Here is a 23,335-nt window from a genome sequence, read left to right as displayed (position 1 = left end):
TTATTTTCTTTAAAAATCATTGACCTTGGTAAATTGCATTATATATATTTACAGGGTGCCCATGAAATGTTACTGGAAACCTCTGCAGTAAGCTGCAGTCTCCTTCTAAGAGTATGACACAAGCCTGAGAAAACATTAAAAGAGAGAAATAAGAGAGACAGAAAGTGGGGGCCAGGATGACCAATGCTGGTGCAACCCACAAATGGACTGGTCAGTCTAAACTACTGATTTTTATTAGTGATCCATTCAGTTAAAAGTGAGCTATGTGCAAGAGCAGAACTATGTGCAAGGATATTCAATTGTTTGCTTGCTATGGAAACTAATGTAAGCAAGACTCATAAAGGACAAGACAAATCATTCTCAAATTAGGAACAGAATAGACAAAATATATGGACATAATTAGAACATTGTCCTTCTAGTTAAGAAAGTTTCAATTGTGAGAACGGAATTTGGGTGTGAGTTTCTCTGACCTTGGTACATAGGCTTTAACCGGACTCACTTCTATAACCAAGCCAATTGTGACATTAACTATTTGCAGCCTGCAGTGCTTACAGCCTGCTATGGGGCATAATCAGTAACACACTCTCCCATATATTAATCTCTCAGGTTTCTCAAATTTTTGAAGTATTCAACTTTGTGTATGAGTAGATAATTTTATGACATAATGATTACATTCATTGTGGGGAGTAGGTATATGTACACAAAATATCTTAATTTTTAAAATTCCCCTTCTCTCCTCCACTTTCTTCCAACTCTTGATCCCCTTAAAATTTATAAAAGTTCTAGTTTCTAACTGTCCATCTTCTCTTTTGCTTTTCAAATTATTTACACTTTGCCTTTCTTATATCAGAAAAGTTTTGTGATATTTAAGCCTATGTGTCTAATTTATTTTATGTAACACTATGTTCTCATAATGCATTCACTTTACTATAATTGATTCAAATTTATCCTTCCTTATGATAGAGTATTACTCCATTGTGTATAAACACCACATTTTCTTTAATTAATTCATCTGTTGATGAATATAAAGGTCACTTCAAAGTTGAGCTATTATGAGCTGTGTGGTTATATACTTGGCTATGCATGTATCACTGTGGTATGATGTCTTTAATACTTTCAGAGAGATACTTACAAACCTGGGTTGAATGGAATTGTTAATTTTTGTTTTTTGAGGAATCTGATTTGCATAGACAATGTATTAGTTAATATACTCACAAATAATTCGGAAGAGTGCTTTTCCTGCAACTTCACCAGAATGTTGTTTATTTTTTTGAGGACAGACATTCCTTCTGGAATAAAATGAAATCTCAATTTGCATTTATCTGGTGGCCACAAATGTTTAGCACTTTTTCATGCATTTATTGGCAATTTGCATTTTTTCTAAGAAGTGTCTATTCGTTTCAGTTGCCCATTTCTAACTGGGTCTTTTATTTAGAGGAGCATTTTTTTTTACTTCTTTATAGATTCTATATATAAGCCCTTCATCAGAAGAGTAGCATACACATACATTTTTCACATTCTACAGGCTTTCTGATCACTTTTGTGGTTGTTCCTCTAGTCTGTTCACTTTGTTCCTCAGAAGCTTGTTAATTTGACATAATCCAATTTGGTGATTCTTGTAATTATTTCTTGTGCAATTGCTGTTTCGTTTAGAAAGTCTTGTGTCTATGACTTCAAGACTTTTATGCACATTATATTACAGGAGATTAAGTGTGTCTGTATTAATATTTAGGTCTTCAATCCATTTTGATTTTATTTGGTACATGGTGATAGATATGGATCTAGGTTCAATCTTTGGCATGAGTATAATCAATTTTCCCAATACCCTTTGTTAAAAGGGCCTATCTCTCCTACAGCTTATACTTTTGGCACTTTAGTCAAAGTTCAGATCTCTGAATGTGGCTGTGATTATTTCTGTATATTCTACTTAGTTCCACTGATATGCATATCTGTTTTTGTTCCACTAGCATGCTATTTTTATCATGATAGCTTTGCAATATAACTTGAAATCCAGGATTGTGATATCTCCTGTTTCTTTTTGTTGTCTAGGATTGCTTTTGCTATCCTGGATCTCTTCTGGTTCCATAAAAATTTAATTGGTTCTTCCTGCCTGCTGGATGCGGTACCAAGTGCTTCAAATCCCACAACTTGGGAGTTTGAGGAAAAGGATCACCACAAGTTTTAGGCTAGCCTAGGCTTTATAATGAGCTCAATGCCTACCTGAACCATGTAGTGAGACCCTGTCTCAAAAATATCCCAGAAAAACAAACAAGCAAATAATATTGAGTTTTGTCTAACCAAGAACAGGGAATATCTTTATTTTTGGATGCTGTCTTCAATCCCCTTTTTCAGTATAATGTAGTTTTCATTATCAAGCTTTCATTTCCTTGGTTTTGTTAATTCCTAAGTATTTAATTTTTCTTGAGGTTATTGTGAATTGTATATTTTCCCCTAATATCTTTCTTGGTTACTTGATTATGGATGTACAATAACACTAATTTTTTTCTGTGTGTTGATTTTGTATCTTGCTATAGTGCTGAACTTGGTTATTAATTCTAAGAATCTTTTGGGTTTTCTATGTAAAAATTCATGTAATCTGCAAATAATAATAGCCAGACATTTTTCATTTCCTATATGTATTGCTTTTATTTATTTCTCTTGCCCGATTGCTCACACTAATGTTTTGAGTACTATACTGAACAGGAGTAGTAAGAGAGGGCATACATTTCCCAATTTTAAATATAAAGCTTTCAGGTTTACTTCATTTACTATAGTGTTCTCAGGTTTGTCATTAATGGCTTTTATCAGGTTGAGATAAGGTCTTTCTATACCTATTTCCTTCAGTGTTTTTATCATAAAGAGATGTTAGATTTTGTCAAAGTATTTTTCTATGTCTATTTTGATGGTCATGTGATTTTTTTTCCTTTCATTTGTTTATTTATTTATTTATTTCTTATTTTTTTTGTTTATGTGATATGTTATATTTACTGCTATGCATATGTTGAATCATCCCGGCACCCCAAGATGAAGCCTATTTGGACATGATGTATGACCTTTTGATGATTTTCATTCTGTTTGTCAGTATTTTTTTATGAGGATTTTTGTATCAGTGGTCATTAAAAAGACTTGAATGTAGTTTTCTCTTTTATTTAGGTATTTCTCTTTTATTTAGTATTCTCTTTTATTCATTCCTTGTATAGTTTTGAAATCAAGATAACATTAACTTCCAGGAATGAGTTAGAAAGTACTGCTTCCTCTTCAATTTCAATAAAGAGCTTGAGGAATACTGCCACTTGATGCACTCTAAAGAATTCATCAGTGAATCCACAGGGTTCTGGGCTTTTCTTAGTTGGTAGGATTGCTATTAGGGCCTGAACATTCATTGCCTGTTACAGGACTCTTGGAGTTTTTATATCTTCTTGGTTCATTTATGGTAATTCATATGTGTCTATTTCTTCCAGATTATCCAATATGCTGGAGTGCAAGTTTTCATAGTATCCACTAATAATCATCTGATTTTAGTGGGTGTCCTTGGTGATTTTATCTTTTTTATTTCTAATTGCATTAATATGGATCTTTTCTTTCCTTTTTGGTACATTTGGCTATGATTTATCTATTTTTTAATTCTTTTGAAGAACCAACTCTTCATTCACTGCTTGTATTTTATTTTTAGTCATAATTTCATTAATTTCAGCTATGATCTTTATGACTTTCTTCTTTATAGTTGGTTTAGTTTTAGAATTTTCTTGTTTTTCAAAGACTTTGAAGTCCATTATCAGGTTATTTGTTTGAGCTCAATCTTTTTCTAACAGAAGCATTCATAGTGATAAATCAATAGGTGAGAAGAAGAGAGAAAGTGAAACTCATTTAGATTTAGTTTTATAGCTGGATTAAAGGGCTAATATTGAGGGGCCTTGAGAAAATATTTGTGGAGGCAAGAACAGGCATTCAGAGGGATAGAAATATAGTCAGAGATTGAGAGAGTCTGTGAGATTGTGAGAACCTATTAATATATTTGTAGTTAGTGTCTTAGTTACTCTTCTCATTGCTGGTACAAAATACCCAACACTCAAAGTTAAAGGGAGGTGGTATTTAGCTCAAAGTTTGTAGAGGTTTCAGTCCATAGTTGGCTGGCTCCAGGGCAGTGTGGCACATGGGAGAGGGGCAACAGTTCAATCGTGGGTGGAAGGTAGCAAAAGCAACATGAGACTTTAACAGCATCTTTCTGCCCCTTTTATCTTATTTGGACTATTGGGATTAGGGCAGTGCCAAAACAATCAGTGGATTGATTTAGTAATCACCCACCCTTAATCCCAGTGTCACACACTCTAGATTCAGACATCTCTGGAAAAGCCCTATGACTGCATTAGGCTTTGGAGGGACATCTAGATAGACACAAACCATAACAGTTTTGTTTGCATTCTAAGTACACTTCATTAAGGATTACTATGACATCCCCATGAATGGTATTATTTAAGATAAAGCAGTTGTTAATTCTTACTATATTTTTCACCTGATATATATATATATGTATATATACATATACATATATACATATATATGTGTGTGTATATATATATATATATATATCCTATGAAACATAGAGAGGAAGAGAGAGAAGTTAAAAGAGATCTTAAAAAATGAGGATCAGAAAATAAAAAAGAATAGGAAGCACATAAATTTTAAAAAAGAAAAAAGAAAGAGAGCAAGTTAAACATAAAATAATAAAGAACCAAAAAAAAAATAATAGAGCAAACAATAACCAACAAAATAAAAAGAATTCTTCACACAATTACTATAGCATTAACCTAGATTGTACACTCAGCTCCCTTTATGCTAGCCTGATTGAGAACAGCCAAAATAGTTTCTTCCCATGGACTGCTCAATTTCCTTCCTGGGAGATGTGAGAGCCGCTGATCTCTCTGAATCTGCCTCCTGGCTGCTAGCCATGCTCTGGGCAAGGCTAATCGCAAGCCTTCTTCTGTGCAGTTACCTGTTATATCCCTTCACAGTCTTTAAAAAAACTTTTTTTTGCCTAGTATGTTTCCAGAAGCCCTCTGATCCAAGTGCTTTTTTCCTTCCCTCTAACACTTCTTTATTCATTCCCCGTCTCAAGAGGTCTGCTCCACCTCCCACTCCCCCGCAGAATTTGGTGCAGTCCCCTGGCTCTCCAGAACTCTTTTGTCAGCACAGAATGGTGGGTGTTTGGCACGATTTCATGCTGTTTCAGAACTTTCTTGTGTTAGAGGAAACAGTAGGAGAGTGCCTACCCTGGTGTGGCTCCACTGAATCTTCATTTTCTCCCTGTGTCTCCAGAGATGTGATCTACAGTTCTCTGCCATGGAGTGCTGGTTGCCTGCAGTTCACAGAGTTCAGATGCTCTATGCTTAAGTTGGGAGAGGGGGTTGGAAGGATGTTTCCACAGGCCTCCACAAACCTTTTGACTAGTTCAGTGCCAAAATCCCTCTGAGCAGCACCAATCTTTGTCCCTTCTCTCATGGAAATATTTTGATCACTGTCCTGAGAGCTTCACTATCTGACCCACGATATTGGTGCAGTCCTGGGTCTTCCTGCCTCCCGCAGTCCCCATCAAGGGGATTCTAAGGGCTTCCTCAGGATCTCATCAGCAAGCATGGACAACGTACTGAATGTTCCACAAACATAACCTTCCCATAGTACGTAGGAGAGATGAGCAACTAATTTTTTTTTCTGAGTCAGGAAAGCCTTCTGTCTCCTCACGATCCTGCCACTTGCAGGTGCTGCTTGCTAACAGAGCTCCATTATTTTCAAAACCCAGGTGTGCACTAGTGTAATTTCTTATACTCTGACTTTCAGCTGCTCTGAAGCACTAGCTCTCAGTATCGCACTTGCCTGATCCTCTTTCCAGAGGGGAGGTTAGAGTGAATGTGAGCCTATTCCATCAGCCAGGCTGCCATTGAAGAGCCATATCCCTTCCTCAATTAGCGCGATCCTTTTCCAAGCTGACACTTAGAGTTGACCTGAGGTGGGATGCAGTAATCCAGGATTGGTTTGGTTTCCCCTTACAAAACCTCAGACACTGTATGTTTGGTCCAGCAAGTTTCTCTTTTCATTTATATTCTTGTATCAGGCTTTCTCTTTTAATCTTGCTTCAGGGTGCCTGCTTTTCTCCAGTGCAGGATTCAAAGACTCTGACCCTTGCTGTTGACACCTAGATGCAAATGATTGAATCCCTCTGTACTCGGTTTTGTAAGAATATATATGCATATATAATAATTATGATATAATGTACAAAAATTGGTGCTGGTGAAAGAACTCGGGACTTAGCACATGCTAAGCATGTGCTGTACCACCAAGATACACCTTTGGGCCCTGGATTTATGTATTCGAATATGCTTTGTGGAGGCCTCAGCACTTTTCGCCAGCTTTGGAGGACATACACATAGCTCACATGGCACATTTTGGAAAAGGAACATTCATTATTTATTCTTAAACAAGGGTTGCAAAATGTATATAGCTAATAAGGAAAATGCTAAGTTAACTCAGATCTCTTTTCAATTCTATGCACCTAGTCACTATACTTGGGATAATTTTCAATCTCATTCAAATGAAAATTCATAAAATTCCAATGATGGACATTCTTATTCAACAAAGGTAAAATGGGAGCACATGTGGTTATGATAATAGAGAAGTTTGTAATTGTTAGAATCTACTAAAACTCTGTTAGTAGTCCTGTTTATGCCTAGGGAATATGGTTCAAGATATGAAGTGGTTACTTAAAACAAGATAGTACTGAAACCTATATATCCCATGCTTTTCCCTATATGTTTTCTAGGATGTGGGGCTACTTTATACCCCAAACTAAACTTCTTTCATGAAGAACATTCAAAATAGAAGTAGTTTATTTTCTTTCATCTATGTAGTCATAGACAGGTGCTTACTTAAGGTATATAGGTGTTTGTGATTTACAAGGTAACATAGACACCTAGATTCCTTCTATATGGATGGTCTGCCATATCCCAAACATTGTCTTTGTTGTGTTTGAGGACGTGGTAAACAGTTGGTCTTAAAAAGGAAGGTTTGGAAAATGTTAAGTGACAAGACATTTTCTTTCCAGGAAGTGACATAGCAGTGAACACATCATTTTGTGTCATATAACATTTATGAAATTTTCACAGCAACCTATGAGTTGAGATGAAGACACTTTGATCCCTGTGAGGAACTTGACTGGCAATCTCACAACAAAATATAATTGTATCTCACTTCTTAATTCAATTTAAAGATGTCTTATGGCTACACTATTCCCAGATAACATTGTGTTACAGTATTTATATAACCACCAGCATCTCTGAAATGACAACTATTGTGAATTTTTAAATAAGTTATGGGCAATGTTATTTTCTAGATTTTTTTCTTTCTTGGAGGTGGGAAATAATTTTTATGTGTTGATCCAATTATATATATAGACAATTCAATTAAAATCTATAGATTAGCAGGGTTGTTGCACTCACAATTGGTTTGCAAAAATCAGTTATATTCTTGTCAATGAAAGCATTTTAACAGTAGAATAAAAATGTTGACATACCTAAGAATAACTCTAACAAAAAAAATTGATGAAATTTATAACATAGCCATATCAAACTGCTGATGAAGTACAGAAATGTAATATGTAGATAAACCACCACATGCTTTGTTAAAAATTCAGAGGATATTAAATGAAAATGAAAGAAAACAATAAATATTGGTGTATAGCTGACAATTTCTACTGTAATGGAATCCACTTTTTGCAAACACTGATTGCTTATTAAATATCTTATAGGAATTGAGCCCTGGTATAACAGATTCTGTTAAAAGGCTAGTTGTTAACAGAGGCCCTGAGAAAACCTGTAAGGACAGCTTGCTTTCAATAGAGAGTACAGAAGGGGAGTTCTAATGATTAAGACTGCTACTAAAGTAAAAAAAGACAAAGGGACACATTAGTTTATGTGACAGGTTCAAAATCCCACTCCTTAAGCTTTCATGTTGATGTGATTTCTTTCCTAATTTTCTTCACACTGGAAAAGGGATTAGATGCTACAGAAATACGAAAGAAAGTGAGATCATTTCCAACTGGGGAACTTGAAAGGAGTTTCTTGAAGGAACTGACATTTGAAATAGATTTTGAGGAATTGGTAAAATTTTGACAAGTTTGGTTAAATGGGACCGTGTTCCTCCCAGGTTCAATTCAAGAAAACAATGTAACAATGTGAACAGAGAGAAAAAGCAGAAAGAAAATATAAGGCATTCATAATAAATCTGATTAACTCAGATGATTTTTAGAATAACTGCAACAAAAATGTGAGTCTATGACAAGACAGAAGAAAACTATTTAAAAGCCTACCTAGCTACATTTCTTCTATTCCTTTATTCACTTGCATATTAACTGAATTTTTTTTCATGGATTATGAATGATACTACAGATTTGCAGCTAAACTCAGCATTTGGCTGTCTTGACACTAAAAGACATACATGCTTTAGCAAATTAAGGGAAGAAAGGTTAAATATATCAGAGTGCTCTATATGCTTCTCTTAAATTTTCATTAAATGTTTCCCTTGAGCCTCTAAATTTATGCAGTGAACGTCAAATCTAAGGGATTTCCCCCAGATTTTGATGCTTTTTAATCCATATGGTAACATTTTCACATTTTATTTTTGTTAAATGAATGGGCAATTTTTCTTTATTAATATTTCTAATCACTCATTGAAGAGGCTTCATAGCGGAAATAGCTGCATTTAATCTGACTGTACTGATAGTCTGACAGTAGCTTGGAGCAAAGCCAAAACGTGTTGCAGAAATTGTCAACTTCTTTAGTTTTCATTGATAGAAGATTCAAACACCACCATTCAAATGTTATTCTAGCTCCCCAAGCCCCAAGGGTCGCCTACTCCGAGCTATGCGAGCGTCACAAGGGGGCGTGGGGGGCGCGGCGGGCTCAGGGTGGGGGCAGCCATCTGTCCCTGCCCCTAGTTGCCCGCGGAGATGCGGCGCGTCTCCTAGGACGAGGTATTAATAGAATAATTGAAAATAAGAATATCCAGAAACTAAGTTAAAATAGTTTGGATTCTACATTGCCTTGCTGTGGAGACAGTTATTCATTCTGTCATAGTCACAAGAAAGACCCACCTTCAGTAGCAGCACCAAGGGAAAGAATCAAGACAAGAACAACAGGAACCAAACAGGGAAGCACTTATAACTCAGGATCTCTAAGAAGAGATAGAAGTAGTTAATATGGAACCGAAACCATGTGAGTCAAATGCTGAAGATCTTTTATCAAGTAGTGGCATCACATCCAACAGAGTAATTGAAAACACAGCTTCAACTGGGACTTTGACACAGATTCCTATTTTCCCAAAATATGAAGTGGAACTTGATTCTCCTAGAAAAATCATTGCTTATCCAGGGAAGGAGCATATTGAATGTGTTTTGGAAGAATAGTCACATCAAGTCAAAGATTTGCAGAGAAGACTAAATGAAAGCAATGAACTGCATGAGAAACAAAAGTTTTACCTAAGGCAATCAGTCATTCATTTGCAGACAAAATTTCAAGAGATGCAGATGGAGAGAGATGCCATGGCAGACATCAGAAGAAGGGAGAGTTAGTCCCAGGAGGATTTGAGAAATCAGCTTCAAAACACAGTTCATGAACTTGAAGCTTCCAAAAGCCTTAAGGAGGACATGATGAAAGACAGCAGCACACAGATAGAGCAGCTCAGAAAGGTGATGCTTAGTCAGGAGGAGTCCTGCAGGAAATCCAGCCCATCCTAGTTGACTTTGAAGAAGCCTCAGGCAAGAAAATACATGAACAGGACAACAAGTCTACCATGCCCTTCCGAAGCTTGGGCACAGCTGTTAGTAAAATGCTAAGAGAATTAGACACAGAAATTTCTTATCTGAAAGGAAGGATATTTCCAGTAGAAGATCAACTTGAAACACTGAAAGCTGAATCACAGAACAAAATAGAACTACTACTGCAACAACATCAAGACAGGAGTTGATAAGTGAACATGAAGTTGAAATAACAGGACTTACAGAGAAAGCTAGCAGTGCTCAGAGCCAAGCCAACAGTATTCAGAGTCAACTAGAAATTATTCAGTATGTGTGTGCTGAGGGTTTGAAATTGAACTGATAATGGAAATTGATCTTCATTTAAAAAATATTATTTTGACTAATTTTCTGTCCTAATATCTTTTAGCCATTGCTTAGTAATTGATTTCATAAGAAAGAATAGCTTTTCTAATACTTAACTGAACAGAAAAGATGATTTAACATACATATAATATTATCGGACCATATAAGAAGTATTATTGCAAGTACTTGGACTTCCTGGAACTGGATGTCTTAAGATTTATTAAACTTCCTAAAATGTACCAATAAAATAAAATTTTTAAAAATGTATTAAACTAATAGGATAAAGCAAACAAGTACAACAAAAACAAAAAACAAATGTTATTCTATTTTTTCTAATATTGATCTTTACTCATTTGCACAGAGGACATTGCTCTATGATCTTTTTTATATCACAAAATTATTTTATGCTTATTATAACTACTTTAAAGTTAAACATTTTATCACATCAATCTTCTCTATACATAGTGTGAAATAAACTGATTAGTTTGAAACTCTGCCTTAATATTCTGAATCCAACTCTTCTGAATCACTTTTCATATTAGTCTCAATATCTACATTTTCCCATAAAATGCATCATTGGTTTCATCAAGAGTATCCATGATAGCCCTCTTAAAAGAGCTCTCCATTGGGCTGAGGATTTAGCTCAGTGGTGCTATGCATGCCTCACAAGTGCAAGGTCCTGAGTTCAATACCAGGTACCAGAAAAAAAAAAGGGGGGTTCTCCATTTCTCTCTTGTACTTTGAGTGGGAAGCTTTACACAAAATGGTGTTTTATGTCTTATTGTTTAAAAGTCTACTATAAACCTTTGTCACTCACACACAAGGATTAAGAATAGAAAACATGAGCTATGTATATTAAATTTCTTTCTTTTTTGTGAAACAAATTGGCCATGTCTTTCATCAAATATGGCCTCTTATCTGACAAAGTTATTTCTGCAAATGCAAAAAAACTTGTATTATTAGATAGAAAAGATTGGTTGTGTGTGTGTGTGTGTGTGTGTGTGTGTGATACTGACATTGAACACAAAGCCATTACACTGAGCTATATACCCAGTCCTTTTTTATTTTCAATTTCAGATAAGCTAAATTGCTGTTTTCCAGGCTGGGCTCAAACTTCCAATTCTCCTGCATCAGCTTTTTAGAGTGCTAGGATTACCGGTATGGGACACAATGCCTGATTTAAGTTTCTGAGATAGTTATATCTGAAAAAATCCATACTTACTAACTTGTCAATTCTTACATAGAATGATGACACTGACCATCAACTGACGTGTACTGTATCTGTTTTATACCATAACATGAGCTTTGGAGTCACAGAAATTGGAATTCCAACCTTGTGTCTATCACCCACTTGATATATTACCCTGAAAAATTACTTAAACTCTGGAGAAATAATGTATGCAAAAGAATTTGCACTTTGCCCAATACATAATAAAGGCTGAATAAGCAGTGATTTTCTTTGACAATTTATATATCATGTGTATGAAATAAATGACAATCATTTTATCAAACGTGGTTTATAAACATGTGTATGACTAATTTTTTAGCACCAATGTTTTGGAAACTCTACAGGCAGTGAAAGATCTTGACATCATTTTCAAAATAGCTAAAGATGGATTCATAATATTTTTCCCGAGGGACTGAATTTTACTTGAATCAGATGTCTGAAATAATTCAAATTAAGTCATTTCTCATTATAGTTAGAAATAAAGTAAATCATTTGAAGCATTGACTTCTCTTATGGAAAGTGTAAACATGAAAAGGGTCTTTCTATTTTTTTTTACTTTTTTCAAATTGACTATTCCAGATTTTTTGGAACATGGATTCTGTCACTTTGTCTAAGACAATATAATGTATTATACTATATTAAAATTTCAAATAGTATTGAATATTTGAAGTAGAATACCTTACAACATAGAAAATTTTAGAAATAATCAAAGTATAAGTTTGATAGATTTTTAAATTCCAAAATAGTTTCAACAAAGTGTAATACTTGAATAACCCCTTGTTCCATATTAGTAGCTATGTATACAGAAAAATATGTTTGTTTTATATTTTTCCTAATAAAAATCTTGTTCTTATTCAATTCATCTATTTTTATCTATATAAATATTATTAATTTATTGGTGTAGCAAAAATAAAACATATCTTTTTCCTGAAAACCCCAAAAGAAATACTACATTGAACACTCCTTCATGTTTAATTTTTTTTTTTTTGCTTAAATTCTTTTATCAGTACATTTTAGGTGTGTAATACATTTACATTTATCATTGGGTGCTTGTACCTGTACATAATGTATCTTGGTTCTTATTTTTTCCCCGTTAGCTGTGTGCCCCTCACCCCTCAACCCTTCCCTATTTACGTACTTCGTTTCCATTTATTTTTTCTTTTCTCATAAGTTTTCCTTTCCATTCTTCCCTTTCCCCATCTCCTCCCACCACCACTACCCCTTTGGATCTTTACCTATTTCAAAGTATCAATTATTAGTTATTAATCCTTTTAGTCCTTATTTACACTCTCAGTTTCTCACACTAGAGAAGCTATTTGGTATTTACACGTGTGTCTTATTTATTTCACGTAAGATTATGGCCTCGATATGCATCCATTTAGCTATAAATGACTCTAGTTTCTCATTCTTTATTGCTGAGTAGTACTCCATTTTATAAAAAAAAAAACCCACATCTTCTTTATCCAGTTTCCAGTTGATGGGCACTTGGGCTGTTTCCAAGCTCTAGCTATTACAAACTGTGCAGCAATAAACATGGGTGCACATATATGTCTCTGGTATGATTCTTTTAATTCTTTTGGGAAAATACCCAGCAGGGGAATAGCTAGGTCACATGGGACCTCCAGTCCTAGTTCTTTGAGGTATCTCCACACTGATTTCCATAGTAGCTGCACCAGTCTTCACTCCCACCAACAATGGAAAAGGGTTCCTTTCTCTCCACACCCCCGCCAGCATTTGTTATTTGTTGATTTCTTGATAGCAGCCACTCTTTTTGGGGTGAGATGGAATCTCAGTGTTGTTTTCATCTGCATATCTCAAATAACCAGTGATGTGGAACAGTTTTTCATATGTTTCTTTGCTGCTTTTACTTCTTTGTCTGAGAAACGTCTGTTCATTTCAAATGCCCATTTTTGAATTAGGTCTTTGAATTTGGGGTGTCTGATTTTTTCAGTTCTTTATATATTCTAGATAGTAGCCTTTGTCTGAGTTACAGTTGCTAAAATTTTTTTCCCACATTGTAGATTGTCTGTTAGCTCTGTTGGTGGTTTCTCTTGCAATGCAGAAGATTCTTAATGAGATGAAATCCCAGTTGTTGATTCTTTCTGCTAGTTCCTGTGCTACTGAGGTCTTTTCATAAAGTCTTTCCCTATGCCAATATCTTCAAGAGTTCTTCCTAACTTATCTTCCAGCAAGTTTGGTGTTTCTGTCTTAATATTTAGATCTTTAATCCACTTTGATCTTAGTTTAGTGCATGGTGATAGATATGGGTCTAGTTTTAATCTCTGACAAGTTGAAATCCAGTTTTTCCAACACCATTTATTAAATAGGCTATCTTTCCTCCAATGAGGGTGGTTGGCTCCCTTGTCAAAGATGAGATGGCTGAGTATGTCTGGAGTTGTTTCTGCATCTTCTAGTCTATTTCACTGATCCTCAGGTCTGTTTCTTTGCCAGTATCATGCTGATTTTATCACAGTAGCTTTGTAATATAGTTTCAAGTTTGGTATTGTGATACCCCCAGCCATGACTCTGTTGCCCAGAATTGCTTTTGCTATTCTAGGTCTCTTCTGGTTCCAAATGAATTTTTGGATTTTTTCTCTAGCTCTGTGAAGTATGTTGTTGGAATTTCTTTTTTTTTTTCTTTCCCATTAAGTTTATTGGTACATTTTCGCTATAAAATACAGTTACATTCATCATTGGGATCTTGTACCATTACATGAGTATCTTGGTTCTTTTTTTTTCCCCTTCCCTTGCCCTGCCTTCACCCCCTCCACCCTTCCCTATTTGCAAAGATTTGTTTCCATTTTTTTTCCTTTTCTCATATTTTTAATTTTCTTTTTTTTCCTTTCCCCTAACCCTCCCACTTCCCCTGCACCTTTAGGCCTTTCTTCCTGTTACTCAATATCAATTACACATTTTTACATTACAATATCAAGATCTAGGAGACATTACCACAGATTTCACAGAATTTAAAAGGATATATAAAGCATATTTCAAAAATCTGTTTTGAAATAAATTTGACAACTTCTAAAAAGTACCTTGGAAGACAATTTAATGAAACTAACTCTGGAGGAAATATAAAATTTGAATAGCACCTATTAAAGAAAGTATATTCCTAGCTTGAAAACCTACCTATATGGTAACAATAGGCTCATATACATTTTAACTGATAAATTATATCAAACAATTAAAGCAGAAAAAAGAAGGAACACTTCTTCCCTCATTTTGGGAACTCAACATAGAAGAAAAAGTGTGAACATAGATAGAAATTTGTTTAACAAAACAAACTCTTAGAAGTCAGATCTGGCAGTATGTAGAAAGTGGTTTTGTTATAGGGATGGCAGTGTGGGTTCAGCATTGGAAGATCCACCCCCAAAACTCATCCTTTTAACAGATGAAAGGAAAAATCCATATGATCCTGTCACTAGTTGGAGAAAAAGTATTGAACTAAATTCTACAGCTATTCATGAAAAGCTAGCAGGAGACTAGAAGTAGAACAGAACCTTCTCAGCAGATTGAAGACATGTACTCCATACTTCCAGCAAGAACGCCTTATGTGAATGGAGAAGATACAATACTTTCTCCTTAAGGTGGGTAACAAGGACAGATATGCCTACTCTTTATCTGTTCATGGAACTTTGAAACCTAGACCCCACCAAAATAGTCTGGCAATAAAATGACACGATTAGGATAGGATTGGCAAGGTAGAAGCAAAATATTTATATATAGATGAAATGATCTTCTACAGAGAAAATACTAAGAAATCTCTAGGAGCCCCTAGAACTTGTATTTGAATTTAGCAGGATTAGAAAACACAAGGTACATATAAAAATTTGGTTCTGTTTATACTTGCTATAAATGAAGAATTGGAAATTGAAATTTAAAAGTTATGTAGGAGTACAAAGGACCTAGAAAAGTTAAAAACAAAAACAGTGTTGGAAGACGTTTAGTACCTAATTTTAAGAATTCTTCTAAAGCTGCAGTAATCAAGGCAGTGTAGGAAAGGACATATAGATCATTGGAACAAAACAGAGAACATTCTCTCTACCAAAAGACTTCTAGACTTAATTGACAGATTCAGTAGAGTAGCTGGATACAAGGTCAACACTCAACAAACAATAGCCTTCTTATACACGAATAGCAGACTCATTGAGAGAGAAATTAGGGAAACAATTCCATTTGCAATAGCATCCAAAAAAATGAAATATCTAGGAATCAATCTAACAAAGGAAGCAAAAGAACTCTACACTGAAAACTACATCACCCTGAAAAGGGAGATTGAGGAGGATATAAGAAAATGGAAAGACATACCTTGTTCTCCACCTCTGTCTGGGAAGTTTTCTACTATTATTTCTGTGAACAGTTTTTTTATGTCAATTGTACTTTCTCCTGTTTTTTTTGTGGACTCCTATCAGTCTTATGTTATTCTTTGCATCATCTAGCAGCTGTTGAATTGATTTCTCATGGTCCCTTACTATTTTTAAGAAATCTCTATTTTCATGGTCCTTCACAGCATTCCTGTCTTCTATAGCTGATATTCTATATTCAGATTCTCTTAATCTGCTCTGCATGCTTTCAATGGAGTTTTTAATCTCCTGAATATCTGTTTGAATCTGTTCCATGGATTCCATTTCTTTCTTATGTTGGGTGATCGTGTTTTCCATTTCTTTCTTATGCTGGGCATTCATGGCTTCCAGCATGTTTCTGACCTCATCTACTTTTTTATCAGTTTCTGTTCTAGAGCCTCTAATCATGTCTTTCACTCTGCTCACCATGTCTGTAGTTATCTGGGAGATTATTTCTGCTTTGAAGTTTTCTAGAGCCTCATTCATCTGTTTTGTTACTTCCTGTACTATCAGTTTAGTGTGTCCAGGTAGTTGATTATCAGAATTTTCCACCTCATTTCCCCCCAGAAATTGCCTTTTGTGGGGTGGAAGTCTGGGTTTATGACTTGCTTAAATATCTTCTCATTTTTGTTTTTGGTACTGTCCTTGGTTTAGTTCCTGGGTTGATATTTTGAAGTTGTTTATTGTAAGTATCTTTGTTGATGTATTTAAAACCCTTATGGAATGATTGCTTCTCAGAGGTGTCTTCCAGATATAGCTGGTCTTTAGGTTTTGAGTCTCTAATATCTCTGAGGCTATCTCATTTTCATTATACCAGGAAGGAAAACTGTTTAGATCAATCACAACACCTTAGCCCAAGTGATACAATCAGCAACACCATAGCATCAAGCACAGCTTAGAAAATGACAATTTGTGGTAGTTATTAATCTATCACCTTTAAAAAATAATGGGCCTCCTTCAGTGTATGCCTCTGCTGTCACAATAGACAACGTGGGCAGCAGTGTGCAGTTGTAAGTCAATGAGTCTCAGTAAGCTAGTCCCAGACCTGTGAGATTCAGGCAGATTTCTGGTTGCAAGTCCCAAGTTGAGCTCCCTGTCCTCCTGTAGGGTTGCACTCTGCAAGTTTCTACTGGAAGTTTCAGCTGCTTTTCCCCTAAAGGAAGTCCAGTTTCCAATGGGAGCTGATGATCCCTCCAATTTAACAAGCACGGTGGTCTGGTGTGCCTTTATTGCAGAGATTCTCTTCATTTTTCCAGTGGGCTTCTTTTCATCAGGGAGCCTGAAAGAGGCCCTCTCTCTGTTGTTCACTTCTGCAGCTCAGGACAATGGCTTTTATGTCCCCCTGTGCCTCTGCAATGTGTAACCAAGTAGCTGCACAGCCAAAAGGGGCCTGCCTGGGGGGGGTCCTCCTCACCTTGTCCTAGTGGCAAGCTGGTGGAGCAAGCTGGAGCAAGCAGGTCCCGGTCCTTAATTTTTAAATATTATTCCATAATCAAACCAATTTGATAACATTATATGTAGGAAGCATATAATGCTAAAATCTATATAATGATTAAAAAGACACAGCTAGTATGATGTAGTAGAAAAAGATTGCCTTTTATTATCTCACACTTTTGTTTTTTGTCCTGGCTCTTACTGTTTATATAACTTTGCAAATTTCATGAGAACAGCTTAATTAACCTTTCAATCCTTCTGTAATAACATCTACTGACAGTAATTATTAATAAATGAGAATTTTATTTTATGAAATGAAGAGTGGCAAATGTGGAGTAAATACACATGAAAGCAAGACTAATGGTCACAAAGAAAGCTGAGACAAAGTAGCCTAAATCTTTGCCATTGCTCAGATGTTGTTAAAGGGCCTAATGGAGCAAGATCAAAATGTTCCCCATGATCTACTGGACCATATGATTAGATTGTTATGGATAAAGAAAATTACATATTCTACATTATAACCCATAGCATTCCCCCAAAAGTTCACAATTAATTGCGAGAAAAGACAATCAGTTGGGCATTATCGAACACTCCTGTAATTCCAAAACTCTAGGAGACCAAGGAAGGATAATTCAAAGTTTGAGGCCAACCTGGAGAAATTAGCCACTTAACAAGACCTGTCTCAAAATAAAATACAATAATAAAAAATACGTTATGTAGCTCAGTGAACTGTCCCTTATTTCAGTTACTCAAAACACACACACATATACACACACACACACATAGTCTTTTTCTATGAAATACAAATTTTTTTTGCACTGGCAGAATGAAGAGTTTCTCAAAGAGGCCATATTTGGTCAAAGACATGACTAATTTGTGTAGCAATTGGAAGAATTTATTAAATAAAGAAACTAAAAATCCTAAATTTGAAAAAAAGTAATACATATTTTTTCTTAGGTTAGGTCAAAATTTAATTTAGATCAAATTTTATAATTTATTCCTCAAATTTTATAATTTATTCCTGAAGTTTGTGCAGAAATTCTCTAGATATATAGGAAATAATGTTATGAGTGATTATCCCTTTGATATATTATTATGAGTTTAGGAGGAATGTGAAAAAGAAAATTGCTTTACTATTTTCACTTTCTTCTTCTTTTACTATAAGCTTATATTATTCTCATTTAAAATAGTTAACAGAAGTGGCATGCAAAATCAGTGGGAAAAGAAAGGTGATTTAAAACCTAGTTTGGAAACAACACACTATAAGGAAGTATACTAGTAGATCTCTTGATTACACAACACAAAAAAGTGAAATTCCACACAGATTAAACATCTGAATTCAAACTTTTTAGATTATTTAAAAATTATATAGAAAACCTTATTTTAACACACACTACCTACAAACATCATAAAGGAGAATATATTTAAGTATAGAAAATTTAAAACATTAAGAAAGCAAAAAATATTGTTAAAATATTTCCATTTCTAATCATGATGGAGTAATGAGCAAACCTATCAGTTCACCATATACAATGATAAAACTGAACTAAATATGTGAAACAATTATTTTCAATTTGGATAAGAGGTAACACAGGAGTGTCACTGAGAAAAAAGGATGCTAATAAGAGCACCATTATTACTGTCTACCTTCTAAAAGGTACATACCAGACTATGTTTCAAGAAAAACAAATCTAAGTAGAACCTGTAGTTGCACTGAGTTAAAGAGACAGAAAATAGAATTCAGGGTGGTGGTTACAATATCTTGAATTTATGAGTACAGGAAATGAAATATGCAGAACAAATTTCCAAAAATTTGTATAGAATTTGTCACTAGTCTTTTTCTTAGTATTAAATTTGCATAAAATGAAGTTCTAGGTAGTTGAACAAAGAATAACTATAGAGCTGAATCTGAACAATTTCCAGAACACATACAGTGATAAGGGGCATTTGTGTTCTATTCTCCCAGAAGGTAAATGTCTTAGTGAAAAGCCAGGATAATGAATAAATACTCCAGAAGGGTTATAGCTTAGAAATAGGGCTACACTACCTATAAAATCATGGCACCAAAGTTTAAAGTCATACTTCAAATGATCAAAATGGTGCAAAGGTAAATTAAATACCAGTAAAAATGAAGTTCTATAGTCTGAAAACTTAAATACCAGCACATCATGATGTAAACTTCTTGAAGCTTAGCATCTAATAAAAAAATGACTTCACATTTGTGTAACCAAAGCATTTTTACCCATAATCAGAAAAAAAATCGCTCATTGAAAATGGATCCAGAATTGACAAAAGATGATGGAAAAGGTACATATTGATTTTAAGCAAACTGTTACAGTATACAGCAACAGGATTTAAAGAAAAGCACAAATATAATGAGGAAATTAATGGGAAATACAATAAATAAGCAAACTGCTGGAATCACAGTAAAGAAACACAATGCTTTGTTTATCTATTCACATACTGATGGACATCTGCCATAATCCCAGTTTGTGGCTATTGCATAGGTTACCTATGAAAATTTGTGGATAAGACTTTTAGTATACTTAATCTCATTTCTACTAGAAAAATAACTAAGGAAGGAATTTCTGGGTCATATTTCACCATATGTTGAACTTTGTAAGGACCTGCCAAACTGCTTTCAAATTTGCATTCTCTCCAGCAATGTATGAGTAAGTCACCTTACTCAGTAACAGTTTATATTATTATTATTTACAATTAAATTTTCCAGCAATTATATAAAGTCTTTATTTATCATTTTAGTGTACAATTCTCTGGTGGCTATCAAAGTTTATATATTTATTGGCCAGTATTAAATCTTATTTTTTGAAACATCTATACATCTTTTACTTATTTTAATTGAATTGTCCCATTATTGAATTGTATGGATTTTTGTATCATATAGATAGAAGTACTTTGTCAGATCTATGCAGAGCAAATAGTTTTTATTCTAATTCAGTTGTTTGCCTTTTTATTTATTTGTCACCTAAATAGCAAAAGTTTGGCATTTTGAAGTAGTCTTTTATCATTTTTATCTCTTTTGGTTCATGTTTCCTATGTCATATCTGAGACATTGCCCCTTAAACAAAAGTCACAAAAATGTTTATTATCCTAGAATCTTTATAGTTTTGCTTTTTTAAATTTAGGTTTTATATTTTAGTTCATTTTTGTTTGTAGTAAAAGTTATATATTGTTGTCCCTTTTTACATGTGTATTCAAATTTTCCAACATCATTTCTTTAAAATGACTATTCTTTCTCTGTTGAATTACCTTAACATTATTGAAAAACATCAATGTGGGGCAGATTTTGTGTTCTATTTCATTTCATTGAACTATATATATATGTCTATCCTTAACCCATGACACATTGTTGTAAATACTATAACCTCTTCATAGTAGTTTACAAAATTAGGTAATTTGTCTACCAACTTTGCTTTTCATAATTATTTGGCTACTCTGACTCCTTTCCTTTTCTATATACAATAGAATGAAGTTGCCAGTTTCCATAAATTACCTGCTGAAAATGTTTGAGATTTAAGTGAACCTAAGAATCAATTTAGAGAAATTGAGATCTGAACTATTTGAATCACAGTGCTCCTATCTTAACACTGTTTACTTCAATTTCTCTCAACATTGTTATATAGTTTTCAATATATAAATACTAAACATTTTGATCAATTAATGTTTTTCATGTTTTATTTTTTTAAATTTCAAATGAAATTATATAAGAATTCAATTGATTTTTATATATTGACTGAATACAACAAAATTGCTAAGTTCACTTATTAGTTCTGAGTTTTGTACATTTCTTAACTGTTTTATATATTCAATCATATCATATGTGAATACTTTATTTTTAAGCATAGGCCTTTTATTTCCTTATTTTACTGGCTGACACTTTTAGTAGACTATTAAATAAAAATAGCAAGAATAAACATTCTCATCTTTTTCTTGAACTTATGGGGATAGATTACATTGTTGCACCATCACCTATATTGTTCTGGAAGAGATTTTATAGATAGATGTTCTTTACTAGGTTCAAAAATTTGCCTTTTATTAGGTAGTTCTGTTGAATTTGCTGAATGCTCTTTCTGTATCTGTTGGAATGATATAATTGTGTTTTCTCTTTATTCTGTTCCTGTGATAATTCAGTGATTATTATATCCAAAATAAATCTTATGTTGTGATATCAATCTCACTCATTCATATTTTATTAAAATATATTTTGACAAAATTTGATAATTTTATTTTACTTTTTATGATTTCATCTGGCTTTGATTGCTGAGTAATTTGAGAATAAAAAAAGTTACAGTACTATACTTAGGAATTATTACCTCTTCTATTTTGTGGAAAGAATTGTGCATGACTAGATTTTTTTTCATAAGATTTACCACCAAAACCAGTTGTTCCTATTCTTTATAAAAGGTTTTAATTACAAACTCAACTTATTAAAAATATAGTGATATATGCTGAAGCTTCAATCTGAAACCATGCCTCTTCATGCACTAAAGTAAAATCAAAATAGATAAAAAAATCTACATATTAAAACAGAAAAATTTAATCTACTGGACGATAGAATAGGCAAAACTTTTGAAGATATAGGTGTAAGTAAAGACTATGAATAAAACACCAGCTGCACAGGAAATATTACAAAGAATCAACAACTGGGATCACATCAAATTAAAAACCCTTTGCTGAGCAAAAGAAACCACCAAGAGAGTGAAAAAATAGCCCACAAAATGGGAAATTTTTTTAACAAGTTTCACCTCAGACAAAGGACTACTATGTAGAATATAAAAAGAACTCAAAAACAATAGAGTCCCCCAAATTGAAAGACTCAATCCAAAAATAGCCATTTGAAATGAATACACTTCTCAGATGAAGAAATATGAATGGTAAATAAGTATATAAAAAATGTTCAGCATCACTGGCCATTTGAAAGATGCAAATTAAAATAAAACTGAGATTCAAGCTCATTCCAGAAAGAATGGCTATCATCAAGAAATCCAGTAATAACTAATGCTGGCAAAGCTGTCAGAAAAAAAGGATTCTTCTGCACTGTTAGTGCGAGTGTAAAATGGTATAACCACTATGGAAATTAGTATGGAGATTCCTCAAAAAACTAAAACTAGAGGTTCCATTTGACCCAGCTATTCCCTTTAGAATTATATTCTCGAAATGTTCAAGACATTAAAAAACAATGATATAAAACATACCCATGCTTATACCAGCACAATTTCATAATAGCTAAATCTTGGAAGCAGCCTATATGTCCATCAATGGATGAATAGATCAAGAAAATATGGTTTCCATATACAAGGTAGCACTACTCTGCCCTGAAGGATAGACTTGAGACATTTTCAGGTAAATAAATGCACATCAAGACTATAATTTTAAGTGAAATAAATCAGACAAATTTAATTTCACGATTAAATACCACATTACCTCTCTTGTGTGAGAAATCCAAAGGGCAAATAAGGAGCAAAATGGAGGATAGATATTGGAAAGTAGTAAAAGCATGTTTAAATGAGAACAGGAACAAATGACAAGGGGAATGGGAAAGGAAGGAAGAGAAAATGGATTTTAAGAAGAATGGAAGGGGAAAAATGGAAACAAGGCTTTAATAAATGGAGAGAAGAAGTGTTGAAGGGAGAGGAGGAGAAGGAGAAAAAAATTAAGATATATACAGGGACAAATTCTCTATAATGAATGTGATCATTAAGTATGGCAAACATGTACCAATAACTAAAATATAATCATATTCACATTATCTATTTCTCCTCAAGCAATTTATAGAAGATATAAAAAGAAAGTTGTTTCAAGTATTTTACTATCCTTCTGTTAGATGTAAGATACCTAATGATATCTTCTCTTTCATATTGATATTAGTAATTTGTGTATTCTCTATGTTTTCTAAGAACTACCTTTATGTGTTCTTAATTTGTTTTGTTTTTGTCTTCAATTATATTGATTGTGTTCTTTAGTCTTGCTTCTTTATGTTTAATAACATTTATTTTCTAGTGTTTTAAAGTGGAAATTTAGATCACTGATTTGGAACTTTCACTTATATGCATTTTGTATCCTAACTGAAACCACTAAGCACTTTTTTATCTGTACCCTACAGTTTAAATATGTTTGGTTTTCATCTCTTTCAAAAATTTTTCTATATTCCTTTGAATGTTC

General features: G+C 33.8%; 1 protein-coding gene and 1 pseudogene across 1 annotated transcript in view; both read left to right on the top strand.

The window, feature by feature from the left end:
- The first annotated feature begins 9,247 nt into the window (after positions 1 to 9,247).
- LOC147822505 (coiled-coil domain-containing protein 158 pseudogene) lies at positions 9,248 to 10,202 on the top strand (annotated as a pseudogene).
- Positions 10,203 to 19,425: 9,223 nt separating this feature from the next.
- LOC147822504 (uncharacterized) overlaps positions 19,426 to 23,335 on the top strand; it is a 31,951-nt gene continuing 28,041 nt past the window's right edge. Inside the window, 1 exon segment of the mRNA XM_087196574.1 lies at positions 19,426 to 19,459. Coding sequence (XP_087052700.1) covers positions 19,426 to 19,459 — 34 coding nt within the window.

Source organism: Heterocephalus glaber, unplaced genomic scaffold (genome assembly GCF_053883595.1).
Source record: "Heterocephalus glaber isolate CG9 unplaced genomic scaffold, H.glaber_assembly_v1.0 deba00001613, whole genome shotgun sequence".
Lineage (NCBI taxonomy): Eukaryota > Metazoa > Chordata > Mammalia > Rodentia > Bathyergidae > Heterocephalus > Heterocephalus glaber.
The sequence above is the reverse complement of the archived record's forward strand: the minus strand, read 5'-3'. Positions and strand labels throughout refer to the sequence as shown.